This window comes from Corvus hawaiiensis, chromosome 8 (assembly GCF_020740725.1).
Source record: "Corvus hawaiiensis isolate bCorHaw1 chromosome 8, bCorHaw1.pri.cur, whole genome shotgun sequence".
Taxonomy (NCBI): domain Eukaryota; kingdom Metazoa; phylum Chordata; class Aves; order Passeriformes; family Corvidae; genus Corvus; species Corvus hawaiiensis.
In genome coordinates, this window is record NC_063220.1 from 20,488,537 (window position 1) to 20,511,493 (window position 22,957).

The 22,957-nt window shown below is 39.0% G+C and overlaps 1 protein-coding gene across 3 annotated transcripts; it reads left to right on the forward strand.

The window, feature by feature from the left end:
• The first annotated feature begins 220 nt into the window (after positions 1–220).
• On the forward strand, positions 221–22,944 carry HELLS (helicase, lymphoid specific). 3 transcript variants are annotated; one of them, XM_048311669.1, is made up of 22 exons: positions 221–274; positions 339–460; positions 3,991–4,113; positions 5,425–5,484; positions 5,973–6,009; positions 6,123–6,187; positions 6,670–6,711; positions 7,483–7,707; positions 9,166–9,348; positions 9,604–9,747; positions 10,318–10,514; positions 11,202–11,298; positions 12,234–12,395; positions 12,908–13,050; positions 14,197–14,335; positions 15,787–15,870; positions 15,957–16,076; positions 16,418–16,534; positions 17,461–17,620; positions 20,363–20,459; positions 20,671–20,747; positions 22,404–22,944. In XM_048311669.1, exons 2-22 carry the CDS (start codon positions 356–358, stop codon positions 22,499–22,501), a joined length of 2,475 nt encoding a protein of 824 aa, XP_048167626.1. In that variant the 5' UTR covers positions 221–274; positions 339–355; the 3' UTR covers positions 22,502–22,944. The 3 variants fall into 3 exon arrangements, with proteins under 3 accessions (XP_048167626.1, XP_048167625.1, XP_048167627.1); XM_048311668.1 differs by lacking the exon at positions 221–274 and having other exon boundaries at positions 290–460; XM_048311670.1 differs by lacking the exons at positions 221–274; positions 20,671–20,747; positions 22,404–22,944 and adding an exon at positions 20,025–20,088 and having other exon boundaries at positions 20,363–20,398.
• The last annotated feature ends 13 nt before the right edge of the window (positions 22,945–22,957 follow it).

Here is a 22,957-nt window from a genome sequence, read left to right on the forward strand (position 1 = left end):
GCCGCCCATTCCAAGGGGCCCGGCGGCTCCCGGCGGCTCCGGCCGCGCCCCGCCTGTGCCAGGAACCTGCCAGCAGCCAAGATGGCCTCGCCGGGCCCGGGAGCGGGGCGGGCGGCCTCGCGAGAACGGCGCCACTTCTCGCGCGGGTTGGGCAGCGCGCGGTTTTTGTTCTCGCGAGGCGGGCGGTGAGGCGGCGCGCGCGGGAGCGGGGTCGCGGCGGGGCAATGCCCGCCCGCAACTCGGGCAGCGGCAGCGGCGGCGGCGGTGGTGAGGGGCGGGCACGGGGCACGGCCGGGGATGGCCGCGATTAACCGTGAGTAACCGTGGGCTCGTTGCAGAACCGCTGGGAGCCGAGATGGGGGAGCAGGCAGAGGCGGCGGTGATCACGCCGGCCATGCTGCAGGAAGAGGAGCAGCTGGAGGCGGCGGGGCTGGAGCAGGAGCGGCAGATGCTGGAGAAGGTGAGGGGCGGCTCGGGGGTGGCCGGCCCCGCTCGGCGGCAGGGGTCCCCGCGGGCGGCGGGGTTTGTCTGGGGGCCGTGCAGCTCCTTGGGTTTCAAAACAAACAAACGTGAGGGGTTGCTGAAGGCCGTGCAGCGGTGCATAAGCGCCTTTTGATCATCCACTGGGGGCTTTGATTTTTCTTTTTGTTTTTCAAGGCTAGCGGTGAACTCTTGCACTTAGCACGAAGCCTGCTGCGTTTGATACGCATTGAAATTTGCAGTGAGAATATTACCTCTTTGCTTTTGTCGTTCTGAGCCTAAAAATGTAAGGTATAACGCCTTTAAAGTGAGCTGATTTCAAAGTTCACATTTTTCTGAATTTCTGTCTGAAACGTTAAAGACAAAACTTTTCTGGTTTTGTTTCTCTAAGTATACCTAACACTTCTTTCCCTCTTTGGTTAAAAAAGCCTCACCACACAAACGCCTGAGTAGAGTTCTGCAGATCCTTTTCAGAGATAACCTTCTTTCAGTAGCAGGTATAGTTTATGCAGAATTGATGAAGTAGTGTAGCTGAAAAAGCCCAGCTAAAAAGGAGCAGGTTTATGTCAGTCAGTATCTTGGTCTGCACTCCTGCTCTTCCCTGCACACGGTTGTGCAGAAGCTGCCTGTGACCTGGCTTTGCTGCCAGGAGAAGCGTACATGTGATCAAGCTGGGAGTCGATGTTTGGTTTGCATACTTCGGCTTGCCTATGTTACAGGAAATAAAGACTGCTTCAGGGAAATGGTACCTCCCCACCGCAAGTGGTGTAATCATTACTATGCTTCATTTCCCTTTTGCTGAGAATGTTTTCAAACGTTAATGTTAAGCATTGGTTGATACTAACCAGTATGTTTTGGAGTGAGAACATGAAAGCATGGTGCTGCTAGAACTGTGCTGATCCCTTATATGGTATTCTGATAGCATAGTAATTTGCATTGTGTTTCAGACATAAGGAAATACCAGCTTGAAAGAACTGTTCTCTTAAATGCTCTTTGGGGAATTGTATTCTAAGGAATCATAGAATGGTTTAGGTTGGAGGGGATCTTAGAGATGTAGTTCAGGGAACTAGTGTTATTACTCAATATAATTGAGAAATCAGGAGAGTGAGTTTTTTTTTCCCCCGTCTTAAAAATTGAAGCATTATTCTAATGGCATGAAAAATGCCAGTCTCTAACACCTGGAGCTAACTGTGATGACCCTTTTTCCTTTCTCTGAGACAAGTTGGGATTTATAACTGTGTCTTAAGGATGCATTATTTTGTAATACTGTAGTTAGAAAATACTAATTCTCCCAGAAGTCTCATAATATTCTTTGTTGCAAACAGTAAGTGGTGATGTAGCCTGTCTGAACTTCAGGTATTCCTTGATCAGACTAGGAACTAAAAATTTGGAGGTAATACTTTTGGAAGGTAAGGAGGAAATCCTTGTAGAGCAAATTTTCTCATTGCACAGGAACTATTGAGAAAAAGACTTAGAATTTTAATTTCTTTCACAACAACCACTTCTGTAACAATGCTGTGATGTGGTGGTTTTTTGTATTCTCCGTTTCTTGAGAATCCATGGAACTACCTCTAGTAAGGGCATCGCTCCATTGTCCTGTGTGCTTTATTACCTTTTCCCTGTGCAGTCTGGGGCCTGTCAGACCAAGGGGATTTACTCCTGTAGTGAGCACAGGCTTACTGGGGGCAGCTTCGGTGTTTCTTATGCTTGTCACTTCGGCAAACCCCCTGCCAGGTGATTTGTACAGCAAAGGAGTTGCCAGTTCTTTTCGAGGGTTAATGGAGAAATACCACTGTGCAAATATGTGTGAATGTAGAGTGGTGACAAAGAGTAGCAAATATTTGACCTTTTCAGTCAAAAAGGGGAAAAAAACACTTTCATGAGGGTTGAAGGCTTGAGTCAAAAGACAGAGGAGGTATCATTAGCGTTCAGTGCTGTTCATCTTTGAGTTTCCTGTTTTCCACTTGAAATTTTTGCAGTTGGTCAAGACAACAGTCCTTCAGTTTGACCAATTAAGAGTGCTGTGTTCACTCCAAAAAAAAAGTGAACAATAGCAATTTGCTGAAAAAGTAGGTTAGTGTTAATTACATTTTCTCTTGGCATTGCCATCAAGAGTTGATCTTTCTGAGCTCAGGTACTTGTCATCTGAAGGTAAAAACCTGGATTGAGGAGAGCAGAAGCAAATCATGAGAATGCAATCTTCTCTAGAGAAATTGTGAAGATAGATCTTCATCTTCCTCTCATAAAAGAACAAAGTGTGATCGCTACCTGATTGGAATTACTTGGAGAAAATCAAGGTTTGATTTTTGGGGGGACAGACATTCTTCACCTTTTCAGTGTCTCACAGTTTGTCCCATGATTCAGGAAATATCCCATTTCCCTGCCTATTAGTGTATTTAGTTTCAGAAGAGTGCCTTGTCTTTCTGTGTCTTAGCTGCCCTTCCCCTGTGTTTCTTCTGAAGACAATGACATAGATAAGCATCTTGTAAAGCTCTGCATCTTGTCTCTCTAGGGTTTCTCTTGCAGATGCTAATTGAAAGCTTTTCACTCTACAACTACTGTAGACAGGTGGGGGGGGTCTGTCTCTTCTTCCAGGTAAAGAGCAACAAGACAAGAGGAAACTTAATTCACGGGAAAATATTCTTCACTGAAATGATCAAGCACTGATATAGGCTGCCTGGGGAGGTGTGGAAGCAGCACTCAACAAGTGCATAGATGTCACATTTCCGAGGCATCCTTGGTTTAGTGGTAACTTGGCAGTGCTGGTTAATGGTTGGACTCGATGATCTTGGGTCTTTTCCAAACTAAATGATTCTGTGACTTGTTTTACAGGCAGTGTTAGATGAATGCAGAATTACTGTTTTTTTACTTTTTTGGGGTATCTTGATCTGAGTTTTAAAGAGTAATTTGCAAACTTCTGAATGCATAGTCCTGACTAATTCAGCAGCAGTTACTGTGAAAAGCATGGGTGGATTTTGTAAGCAAAGTGAGCAGAAGTTACTGTTTTCATATTGGGAATTGACTTGAGCTCTGTGAACTGTGCATGATAGTTTCCTAGCTGTCTGTATATCTCGTTCTTCATGAGAAACTAACTTGGTGTAAATGTACATGAAGGAATATAATAATGCTAGGGAAGCTGTGCTGAAATTTGTCAGGGTTTTTTTCCTCACAAATTTTGCAGACTACAAATAAACTGAGATTTCATTTTGCTCTAAATCTATGAATTAGAGTTGAGGCATCCTTGAGCCCTTGAATGCCACGTGCTACTATACTGAAGGTGTGTATGGTGCATAAGCAAGTGAATGCAACCCTCAGTTACTTTGATCTTGCAGCTACTCACACAGCTACATGTGAGTCCATACACTCACAAATCATAGATGTAGGATGGCTGGAAGGAAAAGGGTCTGTGTATGAGACACTTCTGAGTTAATGTGTTTAACACAAGGAGCAGTTCTTTAGTATAACCACAGCTATATCTGTAAATGCTTGACATCTCTTTTTGTCGGCCAGGCTCGCACTTCTTGGGACAGGGAATCAAGTGAAATGCGCTATAAGAGGCTTCAACATTTGCTTGAAAAAAGCAACATCTATTCCAAATTCTTGCTAACCAAAATGGAACAGCAGCAGCTAGAGGTAGGTGTATTCTTTTCTGCAGTGGGGATTCTTAAGGTGCTGTCTGTTTGGGTTTTTCTCCATCCAGTTGTTCAAAGTAAAAGTGTTTTTAAGATTGCATTAGTAACATTAAAATCTGCTGGACCTACTGCGCATGAGTGAAGTGATGCTTTACACAGTATTCAGAATTTGTTCTATAAATTAAAAGATGAATTAGACATGGAAGAACATGAACTATAATTTAAAGTCACAGTGTAAAGGTGGCACTGATGCCTTTACAATTCTTTTGGCCTGAGTGCAAGGAAAACAAAGTATTTCAAATAAGAACTGAAGTTTAAGGGAGCTAGAAAACGTGGAAGGAGGATAGAAGGTGCAAAGAACTGACAAGTAGGAAGCTGAGTAACCTATTTGTGTTATTAACTGAAAGCTGAGGATGAGATGTACCTTCAAGATGCTAACTTAGGCCTCCCTCAAACAAATCAATAAATTACAGTGATCTGAGGCCATGTTGTTCCCAAACAAGAGCTTCCATAAAACAGTGTTATATGTTCTCTTTTTTTTTTTATCCATGGGCTGCTGAGTTAATGCCTAGCTTTATCTTGACTTCCTTAACTGTATCTTTAAGGGTAAGCTTGTAAGAGTTTATGCTTGAGAGAGAGGGAAGAGCAGGAAAAGATTAAGGACAACAACATTCCCCAAAAAGGGTCACTGATGGACTGCAGGAACCTCCTTTCCAAAATACTTCTCTAGTTGAACCATCAGCTTGAATTCTTGGTTATTGTATTGCTAGAATGCGTATTTCACTATTAAATCTTGTTCCATCTGATAAATACCAAGGTCTCTTATGTCTTCCTTCAGGATCCCTCTGCTTCCAGCAAGGCAAAATAGTAGATAGAATGAAAATCTTGAGTTCTTCAATACATGAAAGCACTTCTTTGTTAAAGGCATTCTAGGCTATATACATTGCTGTCTGTTCTGCAGTGAATATGTAGTATGTAGAAGTTGGATAAGTGGAAAACTTACTGCAGTAGATGTAATCTTCAGGAGTTTGCAATTGGGAATATTTTCGTTCAAATCTTTCTAAATTACTGTATTTAAGTATTTGAAGTATTTACTGACACACAATTCAGAGCAGTTGTACTTTCTTGTCCAAATTTTGCTTTATTGTTTTAAACTACATCAGAACAGACTTAGTGGGGTTGCAAAAACAAAGTCCATAGAGTACGTGGAATTCAGTATTAGCAACATAATCTATCACTTCTGTAGTGGATAGTATTCTTGTGGGTGTTATGGAAAGATAAGAACTGCGTGTGTGGTTTTTATTTTGTTTAGGAACAGAGAAGGAAGGAGAAGTTAGAAAAAAAGAGAGAGATGATGTTAAAATCTGCCAAGGTAAGTTTAAGTAGCTACTTTATGCAGCTTTCTGGATAAAAGTCTGAGAAATTACAATGTTAGTTTTGATCAAGGTAAGTAAAATAAGTAAGTTTGATTATCCAGTATTTGACTTGCAGGATCTATCTCATGTACTATATTTATTTTAACTGCAGTAGGACTGTTTGAAAGTGCTTAAAAATTGCATACCATGGCAGTCATCTTTAGGGGATGTTTTTGACTAATTATTATTAGAGAAAATGGTTTCAGTTTGTCTTGAGGAATTTTTTCATTTAGCAATGATTGCTTATTCAGCCAATATAGTGAATAAATAACAAGAAAAAATAAGCAGGAATTTTTTCCCTGTGTTTTTGAAAACTGTTTAATAGTAGAAGTGTTTCAAGAAGCTTTCAAAGGTAATGGTTGGAGTCTGATTACATCTTTTTATCTGTGTCATGATAGTTAGAGATGCATAAGATGATGAACCTCTTCCTATGTTCATTTTGTAGGGTCAAAATCCAGTTGATGGCAAAGAGGAGAAAGCAGGTAATGTACTAGGCTTTGCCTTTTTTCAGTACTGGTTTCAGTACTTTTTTCAAGTACTTCAGTACTTGAGTTCCTTAATGTTTGATACATTGTATAAACTCAATATCTTACAGGTGCAAAAAAGAAGAGAGGGAGAGAAGATGGGACATACAACATATCAGAAATTATGTCCAAAGAGGTAGGCCTTAACTATAAGTAGGTTGTCTGGATTTTTGTAACAAAACTTTTAATGGGTGAGCCAATTTCTGTGACATCTATATTTTAAAACACTCCATTCTTATACCCTGGTATCAGAGATTATCAGCCATCAGTAGTCTGTCTGTGAGATAGGACTTTCTTCCAGCAAAGATCTATGTAACAAGCAGTTTTGTCACAGCTGTAGAGGCTGGATACTCTTTTTGTTTTTTTAAGTCTTTAGGGAGGCAAGCTGTGAAGAGTCTACATTGCCAGTTGAATTTTCAGCTACCCTTTGTAATTGAAATATAATATGTGGTTTGTGATCTTGTTTTAGAGTCACTTGTATGATTAAGGATGTTGTATGGAAAGCTTCTTAGAGTGTCTAGATTGAAAGATAAATGAAGCGATTACATGAAATACGAATTACAGTAGTCTTTAAGGTTGAAAAGCACATAAGCATGTTTTTTTCCCATTTGTTTCCAGGAAATATTATCAGTGGCAAAAAAAAGTAAAGTGGAAAATCAGGTATGTTGACACAAATTATTGCAGTTTAAGAGCGCTAAGCCCAGCGGGAGGGAGGGCTTTTTATACTTTGTAGTGTATCTCTAAACTTTATCTGTAAATAAACATCTTTGCTAGTTATTGAAGTTCTGAATTAAAGGTTAGAAAGGTGGCATAAGTGAATGCACTTAAATACTTATTTCAGAAATCCAAGGTGAAAACTTTTAGTTTATTTTTTTAAAAACTGAATTTGAAGGTATTTATACTTTATAGAATGCTAGTAGTTTCAGAAATAAAGGAAATAGGTATTTATTAAAAAACATCTGTGTTGGTGTTTAAGACCTTAAGACAGTAATTTTTAAGCATTCAAGTGTGGAGATGACAGGTGAGGTCTCTTTTTTGCTTCTACTGTAGTTCAAGAGCTACATGGACAGTGTGAATTGCTTCCCAACATTGGTACAGCTTACAGAAGGGAAAGCCCTTCAGCTTACGGAAGAGAAATAGCTGCATTCAATGCCAGCTTCTGTGAGGAAGGTTTTAAGTCTGCTTACTTTTATGGGTAGAAATTTATAAGCCAGATAGCTTCAATAGCTGTTTCTGCCCTTGAATTCTAAAGGAGAAGAGAATCTATAAAGTCTACTCTTGAGTTGACAGTTAACTCAAAAGAAGTCTTAGTGTCAGAGACTGAGTTACTTCACTGCACATTAAGGCTGGTGTAAATTGGGAGGAAGTATGTCTTAGCAGGCTTTGATGTGCATTCCACTTGTCACATATTCCTTGACCTTCCTTCTATAGGATGAAAGCTCTGCTGACAACCTGCATCCAGAAGACCTGCAGAAAAATGGAGACTCAAATAGCGTCATTAAGGACAGATTGTGTCAAGCTGTACGACACAGTGCCAAGCAATTTCTTGATCCAGTGCGAAAATTTAATGGACAACCAGTGCCTTTTCAGCAGCCAAAGATTTTTACTGGTGGTGTAATGAGGTGGTACCAAGTGGAAGGCATGGAGTGGCTAAGGGTATGGATGCAATTGAATTTGATCAGAATTGCTGGTGAAACAGGCATGGAGATGACGAGATACTAGAAGCCTGTGATTGTAGTTGGTACGGAGAAGGTGAAGAGGAGAGAGAGTTCTTTATGATCTCTCATGGTACAAGAATCTGGTGTTACAAAAAAATTGTCAAACAGCAGATAAAATACTTCAGTATGGGAAGGATATTGGTGTTTCTAAGCCTTTAGACTTTCTGGCTTGTGTTCTCCATCTTCCCTTTTTCCATCTGTTTTCTTGTTCAACCTCTCCTTACAAAGAGTTTGTGAAAGCAGAAGGACTGCACATCCTACTGAGGGACAGTCTGATTTTTCTCTCTCAAGGGCTTCAATACCTAGCCCATAGGTATTCAAAGATCTGTTACCTTTGCAGGCTTGACACAGATGAGTTAATTCTCTGTATCTTGGAGTCTTAACTAGTAATATTAACACAATGTGTTAAAAATGTTATGTCTTTAGCCTCTGAAATAAAAAACTATAGGAACTTGCCATCAAAACTACCCACATATATTTTTAACTTCTACCTGTTTCAGCATGCAAGCTGAATTACAAAATTACAAAAATTGTAAGAGTCAAAACTAATTTTAATTTTGCTACTTATCTCATAATTCTTAGATTTTTTTCTTTCTGTTTTTCCTCCCTACAAGCATACATAGTCTGTTTCAACATGCTTAGACTCATCCCTCAAGTGAGTGCCCCTAAACTTGCTCACTCACTTCTGTTCCTGGGAAGTGCCTAGTGAAGACACGCCTCCTTGGGAGGGAAAACCAGCTTTCTTAGTTGGGCCCTCAGTTATAATAACCTTTTTATGTATCTTTATGAATAGTAGAGAGTGGCCAAAGAGCACTTCTCTGTCTTCCTTTCTGCTCTTTTGTGAGAGGTTGCTCTGTCATTTGTCAGAGTAGGCAGTGTCTGCACAAAGAGCTTTGGCTGGAGCAGGTGGCTGTGTTGGCCAGGAAGTGCACCTTTTTCTTGTGGTGAGGTAGCTACAGAAGCTCCATGCCTACAGCAGCTCCTTGAATAGATAAAACTGAAATGTCAGCACAGTCATTTGGTCTTTTAGAGAGCGGAGCTAAGTGAATTTTTTGGTGCTGGGACAAGTAAAACCTTGGATAATGTGAGCTGTACTTGCAGGTAAAGTGCCTTCTGATGCAACACTAAGTTACGTACTTTCCTTTGATACTGGTCTGGTTTTTGTGCCCTAGTCAGGTGCTTAGTTGGCTAGGAATGGATACATCTACATGAGAATATCCAGCATTTACAAGATGCTTGTATTTACTTTTATAATAGGGAGAATCATCTTCATCTGTAGTATAAAATGGGCCTAGTAGAGAGTTTCCATGGCTGTTACATTCCTAAATGTCTTTGTGTTTCCAAATCTGTGTTGATTATTTTGCATTTACTTTTTTTTTTTCTTTTGCATATGCAGATGCTTTGGGAAAATGGTATTAATGGCATTTTAGCTGATGAAATGGGGCTAGGGAAGACAATCCAGTGTATTGCAACAATAGCACTGATGGTGGAGCGAGGAGTCCCTGGTCCATTCTTAGTATGTGGTCCCTTGTCTACTCTTCCAAATTGGATGTCTGAATTCAAGAGATTTACTCCGGAGGTAAAAGAAATGAAGACTTTTCTTCCTTAGGTTTAAAAGCACAAATGGTTTAATTTCTATTCTAATTCTTTGCCTTGAAACTTTCTCTATATAGAGCATCATTTTAATTGTAGTTGTTTATGTGGTTACTATGAACTGTACCGTGACTTGCTATGTATTTACAGCCTTCTTGTAAGAGATCTCAATATTTCTACTGTCTTCCCATTAGGTTAATATGGGCATTGTTGTCCTGACTTGTAACCTCTTTTTTTACAGATTCCACTAATGCTCTATCATGGAGCTCAGCAGGAACGTCGTAAACTGGTTCATAAAATTCACAGAAGACAAGGATCACTCCAAATCCATCCTGTGGTCATTACTTCCTTTGAAATAGCAATGCGAGACAGAAATGCCCTGCAGGTATCTGAGTTCTCTTAGCCCTAGGACTGTGTGGTGCCTCAGCACTGATAGCAGTGCTTTTGAACACAGTAAAAAAACCCACATGCTGCCTATACAGTTTCATACTGCAGCATGTATATTGGCATTCACTCTGTTTCCTTGGTAGTAGTAGCTCCGCAATTCAATGCTTAAGTTCTTCAAACAGAACATTATTCTAAAAGCAGATAGTTACAGCATACCTGCTCTTTTTGTTGCCTTTCTGTAGATGGTGGTTAAGGATGCTTGGAGTAAAAACTATACTTGGTGTGTAAATACTGTGGTTAACATCACAGTGGTTGTTTCAGCAAGATGAGCTTCTTGTAGAAGTTTTATTTTAACCACCTAAGCTTTCTAAAAGGCAGTCACCATGAAGCAGATGTATGACATTAACTGTTTGGGCTCAGCTCTATTAGTCTGGCAAAGTGAAAAACAGTAAATAGAACCTTTGTAACAGGCAATATCAGCCAGTCTTATTAGTGCTTCTTATTTAATGTGACATCTGTTTTGATGGAATAAAGCGAAAATTTACTGAAATAACCTTTATTTTTGTAGAGCTGCTACTGGAAATACCTGATAGTAGATGAAGGTCACAGGATTAAAAATATGAATTGCCGCCTTATCAGAGAATTGAAACGATTTAATGCAGACAATAAACTCCTGTTGACTGGTACTCCTCTGCAAAACAACTTGGCAGAGCTTTGGTCATTGCTTAACTTCCTTTTACCAGATGTGTTTGATGATTTGAAAAGGTAGGTTGCAATCTGATGGTGGAAACTATTTCTGTTTGTTCTGTTTGACTGTTATTATGACTCTTTAATAATTAAACTTATCAGCATGTGAAGAGCCGTTTTATGGCATGGTTGTAATTCAGTATGATTATCTGGTGGTAAGGGCTTTGAAATGTGTCTTGCCTCACACTAAGTTGTTTTGGAAAGGAAGGAATTAATTGTCATCTCCCTGGATAGTGGAAGCTCAGCTCTGAGCTAAGACGTGAACATTTGCGGTGAGAGATGTTTGTCATACCACAAATGCTGGGTGCTGCTTTGAAATTGTCAAAGGTGCTGGATAAAGCTGTGTGAGGCTGGCAGGCACAGGACCCACAGATCCTTTTCTGCAGCAGTAGGGAGTCAGGTGGAAGAGCATTGCCAAAACAGTCTTTAGACTAATTTTTTGAAAATGTTATAACCTAGATGGAATATAATAGACAATAATGAATATTCCAACTAGTACAAGTATTTTTACAAACCACTTAAAACCTCAAGCATCTGAATTGACAGGTATATTTCAGAAATTCCTCCTGTACATCTTCCATTCATGATGAATGTGAGTGCTTTATTTTTTTTTAAAATCACAGGATAAGAGAAGAATAGATACTTCATAGCTATTATTGTTCATTATTTTAGTAAGCTATGTTTTTCCTTGCTTTGTTTTTATAGCTTTGAATCCTGGTTTGATATTACCAGCATTACAGAAACTGCTGAAGATATTATTGCTAAAGAAAGGGAGCAAAACATCTTGCATATGCTGCATCAGGTTTTCATTTATCCTTCATTTTGTATTTTTCATGGTTTAGTTGTGACATGGACCATTAGTGTTGTGAAACGTGTCAAAATCTTGTTTGTGATGCCGAATTCTGGTCTGAGGTTTTTATTGTGGCACTTCTGGACTTCCTTAGACTTGTGGGGTGTTTTTTTTCAATCTTTACAGCACTTACAAATGGTAAAGGGAAAATGTTATCTCTTCGATAGCGACTCATTTTTATTCTTGGAACTGAATTGAGTTTAGTTAAACTTAATTGCAGTTACAGACTTCTGCTCACCAAGAGATTTTATTGGTGTATTTATTTTGCTCAAAGATAACTTGGAGAGAACTTGTGGAACTTTTAGGTGCTGAACAAAATACCTTTTGATAAACTAGTTATATAATATGCCTGTCTTCAAATTTTTACTTAGAGCTCTTTTTTTTAAGAGTGTGTGGAAGTAAATGCTTACAGACCTATCATTTTTTCATTATAAGCTGCTGGTGAGGGATCTAAACTGTATCTTCTATGTATAATTGTTGATGACAATTTACTTACTTTGGTTAAAGGTTTTGGGCATTTTCAGAAAAACTTGATTTAAGAAATATAACAAAATGAGCAGTTTTGTAATAAGATTACTTTCAGTTACTGGAATTTGTAAGAAGGGTCTGTAATGTAGTTACTACTGCACCCCTACCAAGCATTTTAAAATTTTTAAAATGTCAGTGGATGTGTTGTTTCAACATGTTAGTACTAGCATGTGTGTGAAACTTTTGGAGTTGGCATCCATATTAAAAAACTAAATATATGTGCAAATTAACTCTCTTGCTTTAAATTGGCAAAATAGTATTACAGCAGGCATGTGTCTGTGTTGCTGTCCTGTTTTCTTTTTTTTAAACTAGCTGTGTTGACAGCTTTGAGTAATTGTGACATCTGCTCACCATTTCAGATTCTGACACCTTTCTTACTGAGAAGGCTGAAATCGGATGTTGCTCTTGAGGTTCCTCCTAAACGAGAAGTTGTGGTGTATGCACCACTGGCAAAGAAGCAGGAAACTTTCTATACTGCCATTGTCAATCGCACCATTAGGAAACTGCTTGGAAATAATGAGGTATCTACTGATAAGGATGTTAGAAATGTGCTTGCTATTAATAGCTTGTGTGCAAAACCACATTGGTATTGCTTCATTACCGTTGTAACTAAACCTGGTTTTTTGCTTAAATTTGTAGTCTGATCTATTTGTTATCTACTATAACAGTGCCAGTTACTGTGATAGACCTGTGGCACAGAACTAGAACAATATAAGTATAAATACGTTCTTGATTACTTGTAGCTTTGGGGGGAAAGAACACTTTTCCTAGAGTTGACAGTTTCAGCTTAGAATCAGTAAGGTATTAATGTAGCTTTGTAAATCAAACAGAAACTTTCATAATCTACAATTGCAGACCGTTTCAATTTGGCTGCGTATTCTACATAGCCAAAATTTAAGCTGCTGAATCTAGATAAGTGTTGCATGATGCACATCACTGAGGCCTCTTTTCTGTTTTGAGGATTCTTGGATCAGCACAGGCCTTTGATTCTGAAGCTGGCTGCTGTTGATGGCAATGTTCTCATTTCCCACAGGAAGAAGTAGTTGAGTTGAGCTCTACAGGCCGACCAAAACGCCGTAGTCGGAAAGTGGTTGATTATTGTGAAGAACATAATGGTTCACCTGATGACTTGGAAAAATTAATCAGCAAAATGCAAGAGGAAGTAGAAAAAGAGAGGTGCCTGCCTTGAAAGATATTTTTTTTTCTTGTTGTACTGTTTATCCCCCTCTTAGTTTGCTTCCAGAGCTTTGCTTACTGAAATTGATCAGGAAGAATGGCATTTAGTTATTCACTATCCATGTAGCTTTATGGTTTGTTTCTTTGATTTTACCTGGTATTCACTGAGCCATAATAGCAGTGATTAGGTTGTACCATCACTCACTGGCTCATTAGAGTTATAGTTAACTTCAGGACACTGTTGTGGTTTAACCTCAGGCAGCAGGCAAGCACCACACAGCTGCTCGCTCTCAGCTCCACCAGCAGGACTAGGGAGAGAATCAGAAGGGTAAAAGCTGGAAAACCTGCGGTTTGACATAAAAACAGTTTAATAGGGAAGGCAAAAGCTGCACATGCAAGCAAAGCAAAACAAGGAATTAATTCACTGCTTCCCATGGGCAGGCAGATGTTCAGCCATCCGCAGGAGAGAAGGGCCCCATCATGCATAACAGTTGCTTGGAAGACAAACAATGTCACTCCAAATGTCCTCCACTTCTTCCTTCTGTTGATGGCTCTAAATTGGTTGAAAGTCCCTTGTGCATAAGGAGTATCTTCAGGCTGAAATGTGTTTATTTTGTTAGATTTTTATTGTATTTCAGTGTAGCCTGCAAGAACAAATACATGTTTGTGTTAGTTTTATGGTATGCATGGATCCCTTATGTTGGACACAGTACTTACATGTAGAAGAACTAAATAGCTGTATTCATTGTGATTCCTGTGATGTGGCCAAATTGGGATAGGCAGAGAGCTGATTCTGGAACATCTTGGGTATTGCTCCACAGGAAATCTGACCATGTGGTCTGGAGAGGTCTTGCTGCTGTCCCCTTTTCTGATGGTGACTTGCACAAGTTAAATTCTACTTCTAATTATTACTGACTGCCCTTTATATTTTAAATCAGTAATGGCAAACGGTTGTGCCTTCGTTGCCAAGTGTGGCACTCTTAAGAAATTTTGTCTGGTAATAGCTTTACAAACTATAAGGGATTTTGAGATGTCACAGCATGTGACTCTACTGCTTGCTTTTTTTGTAGGGTTTTTTTCTCTTAAATATTTGTAGCATAATACGGGGACACTTTCAGTACTAATAAGGTGTTGTGTCTTTTCAAGGCCAGTGGTAGAAGTGAGCATTCCTATGGATTCTGAGGTGAACCTTAAACTGCAGAATATTATGATGTTATTGAGGAAGTGTTGTAATCACCCCTATCTTATTGAATATCCTTTGGATCCTGCTACACAACAATTCAAGGTACATATTTTAAAAGCATTAGAGAAAATTTATTCCAGCCATTAAAAAGCAATAGACTGTGAGCTGATGGCAGTAAAGAATGACCTTTTCAATGTATTTGGCATATGCCTCCTGTTGAATTCCAGCAGTATACTGAATCATTATTTGAAACTTCCTGCAGCAGCAGTTGCAGGGACCTGCTCAGCTGCTGTGCCCATTCAGTCTTTGCATGGTGATGCTGTGATGGTCATCATTGTGACAATGCCCTTCCGCTGGTGGAGAGTTACTCAAACAGTCGCCGGCTTCCATTGACTCCAGATGCTTTAGGGGCTGCCTCAGGGTCTCCTCACAAGGGTTATTTTTTGGAACAAATGCTAACCTTGGTGAACTGTTCATGAGATAAATTGTGCACATTGCAGGAGGTGCAGTGGTAACATTGAAGTGTGAGTTGTTGAAGAACCAAGTACAACAGAGCCGTCTGCTCAGAGAATACAGCATCCTTCCTCAAAAGGGAAAAAATCCAAATTATATCACAAAGACCAGCTGGTAGTTCAATCTACACAAAGCAGATGGAAATATAGGAAAGTATGAACTAATTTGAATTGAAAGAATCTTGAAGACCTGGAAGTTGCTTGTACATTCTAAGTGTAGATGTAGGTTTGTAGGTATGTGTAGTCATGTTTCCTATTTTGTGAGTGATAACAGAGCCTGCTGTACTCCGGAGTAAGCTTTTGAAGTGTATCAGTGTAAAGTCAGTGCATAAAAAGCAGATTCCCCAGTCAGGGAGGTGAGGAAAATTAGTTAGTGTGTAGAAAATGGAGACTGTTTGACAACTGACACCACCTGCAGGAGTTAGTACTTGCTCAGGAAAATGTATTCATAATTACCAAGGTGGCTGCTGTATGTTTCAGACCGTAGAAGTTTCTATATCCCTGCCCTCAGCCCATGGCAAGAATTAGATCTAACAAGCTCTCTTGACGAGGGGTTTAAGGCAGCAGTGTGAAAACTTGCTGTGAACTTTTACCACTTGGCTGATGTGTAGTAACTTGTTCAGCGGTGCCTCTTTGTGTCCAGTAGGTGGAAGCCTTGTGTCTTAATCACAAGGGAACAGCAACTGGGGAATCACAAGGAAACAGCTGCTGTGGGAAAGAAACAGCAGCACTGTTCCATGAGGAAAAGTTAACAACATGAGGGTTTCTCCTTCCAGAAATGGAGTGAAAACTAATTAGTTTTTAAAAATAATTATTTGGGCATATGAAATGGTGGGGTTCGATTTAGTTTCATCATGATTTAAGTGATTCAGTGTTGTGTGCTAAAATTAACATTACTTCCAATATTACAGCTTTTAGTTAAGAAAATGGTGCACACTTGTTTCAGTGAGATCTCAGACGGCTTTTGTTGATGCTTCTGAGTTGGGGAAACCACTGGTCTCTTTCCCTCCTAATATATGATCCCCTTTTCCCTGTTCCAAGGTTGATGAAGATTTAGTAAAGAATTCAGGCAAGTTTCTACTCTTGGACCGAATGCTTCCAGAACTTAAAAAGAGAGGACATAAGGTAAAGCTGAAGGTTTTGGAGGGGTGAGATACAGTCATCTCCTTATGAACAAAAAATGTTATTAAGGAGTCTTTCTGGTTTTGTAGGTCTTGTTGTTCTCACAAATGACTATGATGCTTGACATTTTGATGGATTACTGTTACCTGAGAGACTTCAAATTTAGTCGATTGGATGGCTCTATGTCCTACTCAGAGAGAGAAGAAAATGTAAGTAGATGGACATGCCCTACGAGCATGTTTGCAAATTCTGCTTCTGCTGTGACACTGGGATATGATTTTGCACAGCATTTTGCCTTTAATAGGCAAAACACCTCTATGTTGAAAACTGTCTTCTGCCTTAGTAACTGCGGCTCAGAAATACTGAAGCAGCAAAGTGTGCTGCTAACCGTTGCCTTGAGGTATGCCTAAAATGCAGTGCTTCTTAAAACCTCTGACAGCCTGTGTTGTATTTTCTGTGTTTATCTTTTTAAACAGGGCTCTCAAAATAAAACATTAGCAATGTTATGTTTGGTCCATCTACTTTTTCTAATAGATGAATTCTCTTCCAGATGCGTCAATTCAATACTGACCCTGAAGTCTTCCTATTCTTAGTGAGTACGAGAGCTGGAGGCTTGGGCATTAACTTAACTGCGGCAGACACAGTTATCATCTATGACAGTGACTGGGTATGTTGACAGATTGTTAACCTAGTGATACATGTCAAAAATGCTTTCTCTTGCTGCTTTTGATAACCATTTATGGACCCATTATTGTATAGATCATTTCTATAACTTTAATGAAGTGTTACATGAAAGTAATGGTAGTGTGTGCATTCATTTTGTATGTGAAATAATACAGCCTCATTTGAAAAGTCCTGAGTTACTGAATACAACATTAGAGTTGGTTTCTGAGTTTGGCCCTGAGCTACCAAAAGCAGGAGGTTTTTTTCTGTTGTCGATACATTTCCTTCTTTTTATTACTTAAATATGAGTGTTGCTGGACCTTTTACAGGTTCCCTGTTTACAGCAGCTGCCATGTTAGTACCAGCTCCTTGAATTTCCTCTGTGACTTGCCACATGTGTTTTAGCTAGCTAGGATTCTGCTGCTCCTGTAAGTCTGGAGGCTAGGAAAAAGAGAGGTATGGAAAGAAATGACTGAGGGACCTCTGCATCTTCACTTTATTTTAGTAGACAGTGCTGCTGTTTTCAGCTTCAGAAGAGCTAAAGCAGCTTCAGAAATGGCTGAAAACTTTTAAAACACTTTCTTATCCTCAAACAAAGAAACCCAACACAAAATTCAACACAAAGAAACCTACAACTAAAATTCTCACCTAAATCTGTCATATTAACCATGTCTATCTGTAGAAAACTGCAGCACATGGTGCAGAAGCAGTCCGGGCCGGTTGGGTTTCTCTCCCTGTGCAGCTATAGCAGCAGAGCTTCTTGTGGATAGGCTTAAGAGTCAAGAGTGATAGAGTTCTATTATACCATGTCTCTTCTGCTTCTGCACTGACTTTGAGCTCCCCATTAAAAATGTTGCGTGTGGTATGTCCTTTAATAAAAGGATAATGGCATAACTAAATTGTTACTAATTCATTTCTTTATCTGCTCAGAACCCCCAGTCAGACTTGCAGGCTCAAGACAGGTGTCACAGAATTGGTCAGACAAAGCCAGTAGTTGTTTATCGTCTTGTGACAGCCAATACTATTGACCAGAAGATTGTGGAGAGAGCTGCTGCCAAGAGGAAGCTGGAGAAGCTGATTATCCACAAAAGTTAGTATCTTTCTCTTAGGACTTCGTGTCAACATGTGTCACCTCTTTAAATCTCAAGCTGTAACAAATTCCAGTATCCTGTTTGCCTCTGTCCAGTATGTTATAACCACAGAAGACAAGTCCTGTTTGAACAATTAGCCAGTCCTGAAGAGAACAATAGTCCTTGGGTTTATGTGCAGAACAATGGTGATTCTTGTGGTGTTCTTGATTATATAGCTGGTCATGCTCAGAAATTTTTAGAATGTAATTGCTTTGAAGTGTCCCTTTTGGGGATGAATTTTTCTTGTACAGATCCTATAGGAATCCTGCTTTGCTTCTGTAGCTTATTCTGTTTGTGACATTTGGACTGTAGCTCCTTATATATAGCAATTTCCAAACATTAAGCTCACTTGAAGAATTGCAATTTTTATAACGTGGTTTCTGAATGATAACTAGTTTTATATTAAGCTTCAGAGGAGGTTAAAAACTACTCATCATTCTTGTATCCTCATATTGTGGGGAAAAAAAGCCTTTTCGTGAGGGGATAAAGGGGCAAAAAGGCCCCCCCCCGTAACTGTCTGCTGCACAGTGCACTGCTTGTCAAGCCTGAACTGAGGTTTGCCTCTGGTTCTGGATGATGTTAACTAATCTTTGATAATTACTTTATCCTAGTGATGCCATGAAGATTTTTGCCTTTCCTTTTATACCCCTGTTGTACCTTTTTACAACTTCTGTGTTCTTAGTGCTTTTTGCCTACATTCTTGGACTTGTTTGTTCAGCTAGGAGATGAAACATTTTAGAGGCTTCGTAGGTAGGGGTTAGTGTGCCCCAGACCCCAAGGTCCTCTCCAGAACCCATTCTGTAAACTACGATAGAACCATCCAGGGGAAGGCTCCTTGAGGGGGGGGGGCTCATTCAAGCCTCTCATTGGGGAATTTTGGATAGATATCCTAATTAGTAAGACCTGTAATGTTATGCCAGATCTTTTGGGGGTGCATTATGGTATGCATTTCAGTGCATTCGACCTGGACGTAGTGCACCTAAGGATCCTTAAAATAAATACCAAGGTAAAATCCCTTTTTCCCCTTTAACCATGTTTGACTCTTGATTTTTAAGACCAGGAAAAGGCATCACTAGCATTAGCCTTTTTCTTTGTCATCTCTTTGCCACTGTTGTCTTGGAGGGACTGCCAGGACTGCCTCTTTGTAGGCATGTTATTGACCAATATACTTGTTTGGTTTGGCTTGGTTTTTTTAATGATTTGATTATGGTCCAAACTGAAGTTAAAACCCAAGCAGAAAGATGAGCACGCAGTGGTCTCTAAGAGATGACTGCCATGTGCTAAGGTAGCACTGGTGCCTGGGACTGCTTGTACTGAAGGAAGCTAAGTGTCAATGCCTTCAGTTTTGCAATGAGTTCAGTATTTATCTTGGCATCTATTGGTGTATCACATGTAAATCTTGCAGTTTAGGTAGGGGTGTCCCTTCAGGAACTTCTGGATTCATTGTGTAAGTGTAAAGCTGATGTTATGGATCCTGTTACCTTGAATATCTAAAGAGTGCTGGAACTTTGGAGAAGTAAATGAGGAAGCAGTATCACAAAACTAACTGTGTAGGGTGTATATATACAGTACAAAGGCTGGAGCTTAAGAACTGGAATTGTTTACAAAATAGTGATTTTTTTTTTTTTTTTTTAATTGGCTTTCCAGCTTGTGCTTCTGTTACATTGAAGAAATTTGCTTAGGAAACTGTATTTTTCTTTGTGTCACTATTATGGCAACTTGAGACCTGCACAGCACTAATTTAATACCATATGGTTTGTGAAACTCTGAAAGCTAAAAGGGAGAGACAGCATCACTAATAACGCATGAAAAGACCTGCAGCCTAGCCTGTGTGTCACTGCTGTAGATGTTAATGGGGGAAAGAGTCCTATAGCTCTGACCACTCTGGAACTTGAATCTGATTTGCACTTCACACGTAAACTCAGAGTTCTTGAAGGGAGATGGGAAAAGATGTAGGGAGGATTTCTGATACCAAGATACAGGAAAGAAGAGCAGTGTGATGAAAGGAATCAGTGAAGACACATTAATAAAATGGGTACATGTGTTCATGATAAAAACTGAGGAAACTTGGCACAGAATGGCAAATCTTTGCCAGTCTCCTTGAAACGTGCAAGACTGAATTTGACTTCATCCATGCTCAGCTTTGGTTAGGTAATAATCTTGTATAATGTTTTTTATACTTGGACTGACATCCAGATTTGCTGTAAATAGGTGCTAGCATAGTCTCAAAAAAGCAGCCTGTGTCAGGGGTATTATTTTATCATGTCTGTATTTCATTAAACTGAGGCTGCTCTCTCTGCAAACCACATATCTTTCACATATTTCCTGTCTCATGGTTAATAGTACTTACTTTGTTTTAACCAGCTTACAATACAAAGGGAACAAACTTCAGCATCCACCATCTAACTTTATTTACAATGTTTTTACAGTAAGTAGAACTAATGGCTTTTCTGCTCTTTGTGCGTGTGTGCATGTTGAATTGGTGTTTCAATCAGTTCTTCTGCATACTACATACATATCTACATACATACACATTATAGAAAGGCCTGCATGCAAAGCCTCATGTACCTCTGAGTTTGTCACTATTAGTGTAAGGTGTGTTTATCTGAGGCTAAAACAGTGAAACATAGCATTAGTTTTGGTATTCAAGAGTAATTTGTTCCAGTCTCTGTGTGCTTTCTTAAAATTTATTCTTTCTACAGATCAGTTTAAAGGTGGAAAATCTGGTCTAGCACAGTCAAAAAGCTGCCTGGACCCTCAGGAATTAATAGAATTGCTGAAATCCAGAGACTATGAGAGGTATGCAGATTTCATATTTTCTTGGACCATGAGTTTATAACTTGTAACTTGCAAGCAGCTCTCAAGAGCTCTCTTGTCTTACGAAGTGGTATGTGGATCTGCATAGAGGAAAGAATGTCCTAGGGATTCTGCTACATGGGAAAACTTCTATGCAATTATGCAATACGGACATGCTTTTATCTGTATTGAGAGATTATTTCTTCTTTAACAGGGAGGTTAAAGGATCTAAAGAAAAAGTAATCAGTGATAAAGATCTAGAGTTACTTTTGGATAGAAGTGATCTTATTGGTAAGTCTGAGTTTTTATGTTTTCTTTATTCTGTTCAACAGTAAATTCATATTTTGCAAAGTGTCTTTGTATGTAGAAAGCTGCCATAGCTTCACTTCCCTACAGCTGTGTTGTTCATCTGACAAAGGACCCTTTATTCCCCTTGCTGACATTTTCAATGTGGTTTGCTGGAGAAGAAATAACAGAACTTAGACAAAAGTATTCCAGAGAACCACATTCAGGCATGGCATGCCCTGAGCATACTGTGAACCACAAGCATAGATTAGGAGGTGTTCTGCAAAGCAGCTTTCAAGGAGAGTTGCTGTAATTGATCAAAATAGAAATTATCCTCAGGAAAGATTTATTCCAAACATATTTTGATATTGTTACAATTCAAAATACATTTGTCTAACATTATCTAACATTTTTTGGGGAAAGAAGTCAAGTCTAACATTTGGGGGAAATAAATCAAGCTTTTCAGAGTTGCCATGGCTTGTCAGTGGATCAGCTATTTAGCAAAAAAACCCCAACCAAACCACAACTCTTTTTTGAGGTTGTCTGCAAATTCTAATGCTTGATCAGGCCAAGATATTATTAAAAAAAAAAAAACCCTTAACTTTCCTGAGAGGAAAAATTCTTGTCCAGTTCATAGATTTAGAATGCTTTTGTGTGATTAGTAGATTTAGTCTGCCGTGTTTCCCTCAGCATCTTTAGCAGAACAAGACTCCAAGTATAGATACAGGAAAAAAACCCCAGTCATTACAGAATTTAGAAGTAAAAATTTTAGCCTTAAATAAGTGTGCTGTGTGTAGTTTGTGTAAAATGAATTTGCCTTAGGAAATTTTTGCTACATTTTAGATAATTTAGGAAAAAAATTTTAAGGCATTGTTCTGTAAAACTGCTTATTTCAGTTGACTGACTGATTATATAGAGAATTATTCTTGATGCATGGGTAATATAGTAACTATATCTTTACATGCTCAGACTGTTGAAACAATCTGATTCCTCTTTTCAAGTTGAAGAAGGTGCTGTTTATTTTGTGTTCTTAGTGTGCATCATATTTATGTGGTTGCTTTTTTTCTTCTTTGCTATGATAAGCAAAATTGATACAATAAAGTTGTCAAAAAATGTTAATACAAAGATATTAGTCCAGCATCATGTACTGAATATTTGCTATAGCTAACTGCAGTTAATGCTTTGGAAAGCGAAATGCCAGCTCCCACCCTGGTAAGCCATAATTATTACATTTATATAAAGATAATACTTTTTCATTAGCTTAATATTCACTGGAAGGGCAACAAAGTGATTGCAAGTGCCAGGAAAACAAGTTGCAGGTCTTGGAATATTTGGAAAGAATATTACTTATCAGAGCTGTAACTTTATGTTTCTCCTGGTAACTTGACTAAAAAGGTTTTCTGTGTATTTTTCTCAGGGAAATGAGACTAGTTCAGGCAGCTTTTAGAACCGTTTTTCTCCCTTCACATTTAGCCAGAGATGTTGACATTTTTTTCTAAAAGAATACAACTGAAAAATATTTTCAAACACAAACTTCTAGTAGCCAACTGTTGATGAAGGAGCAAAATGGTATTATCAACTTGTTCTCCAAATGTCAGCTTGTTTTCCACATCTGTTTTCTACTACATGTTATTGTTGACGTTTGATTTGTTTTAATCTTAGATCAAATGAAGACCTCTGAAAAAATGAAAAAGGAAAAAATGGGTGTGTTCAAAGTCCTAGAAGAGTCATCAGAGTCCAATGCAGAATGTGTGTTTTAATATGCAAATGTGGCCTCTAAGTAGTCTTACAGATCTTCCAGAGATGTCACTTAATGCTTACTGGTCCTTGATGCTGACTTTCCTTAAGGCCTTGTTCAAATCCCTTGTGTTATTCCAGTGAATTTTAACATGTTCTAGAGTATAGTGCAGGTGATAGTTTAAGCTTTAGTAGGCTTTCATAGAGAACTAAGAAAATGAGTATGTTTCACATTTGCAGCTAGTTCTTGTGCTCAGTGGTATAAACTGGCAAACTTGTTAAAAAAATCTTCCTGTGGAAGTCCTAAACCACCGTTTTTTGGTTGTTTTTTTAAAAATATGGTGTCAATTATAGTTTTATTTGGGAGGGGGAGAATGTGCGCCTTTGTTAAAGCCATTTGTGTAGCTTCTGTTTTCAACTTCTGCAAAGTATTTTGGTTAAATAAATATCTGGTTTGTTTTTAAAACTCTGTGGATTTT

Coding starts and splice junctions, on each gene's coding strand:
- HELLS (XM_048311669.1), top strand. CDS start 356: ATGGGGGAGCAGGCAGAGGCGGCGGTGATCACGCCGGCCATGCTGCAG. Junction 11,299..12,233: donor TCTTGCATATGCTGCATCAG/GTTTTCATTTAT, acceptor TCACCATTTCAG/ATTCTGACACCTTTCTTACT. Junction 16,077..16,417: donor ACTCAGAGAGAGAAGAAAAT/GTAAGTAGATGG, acceptor ATTCTCTTCCAG/ATGCGTCAATTCAATACTGA.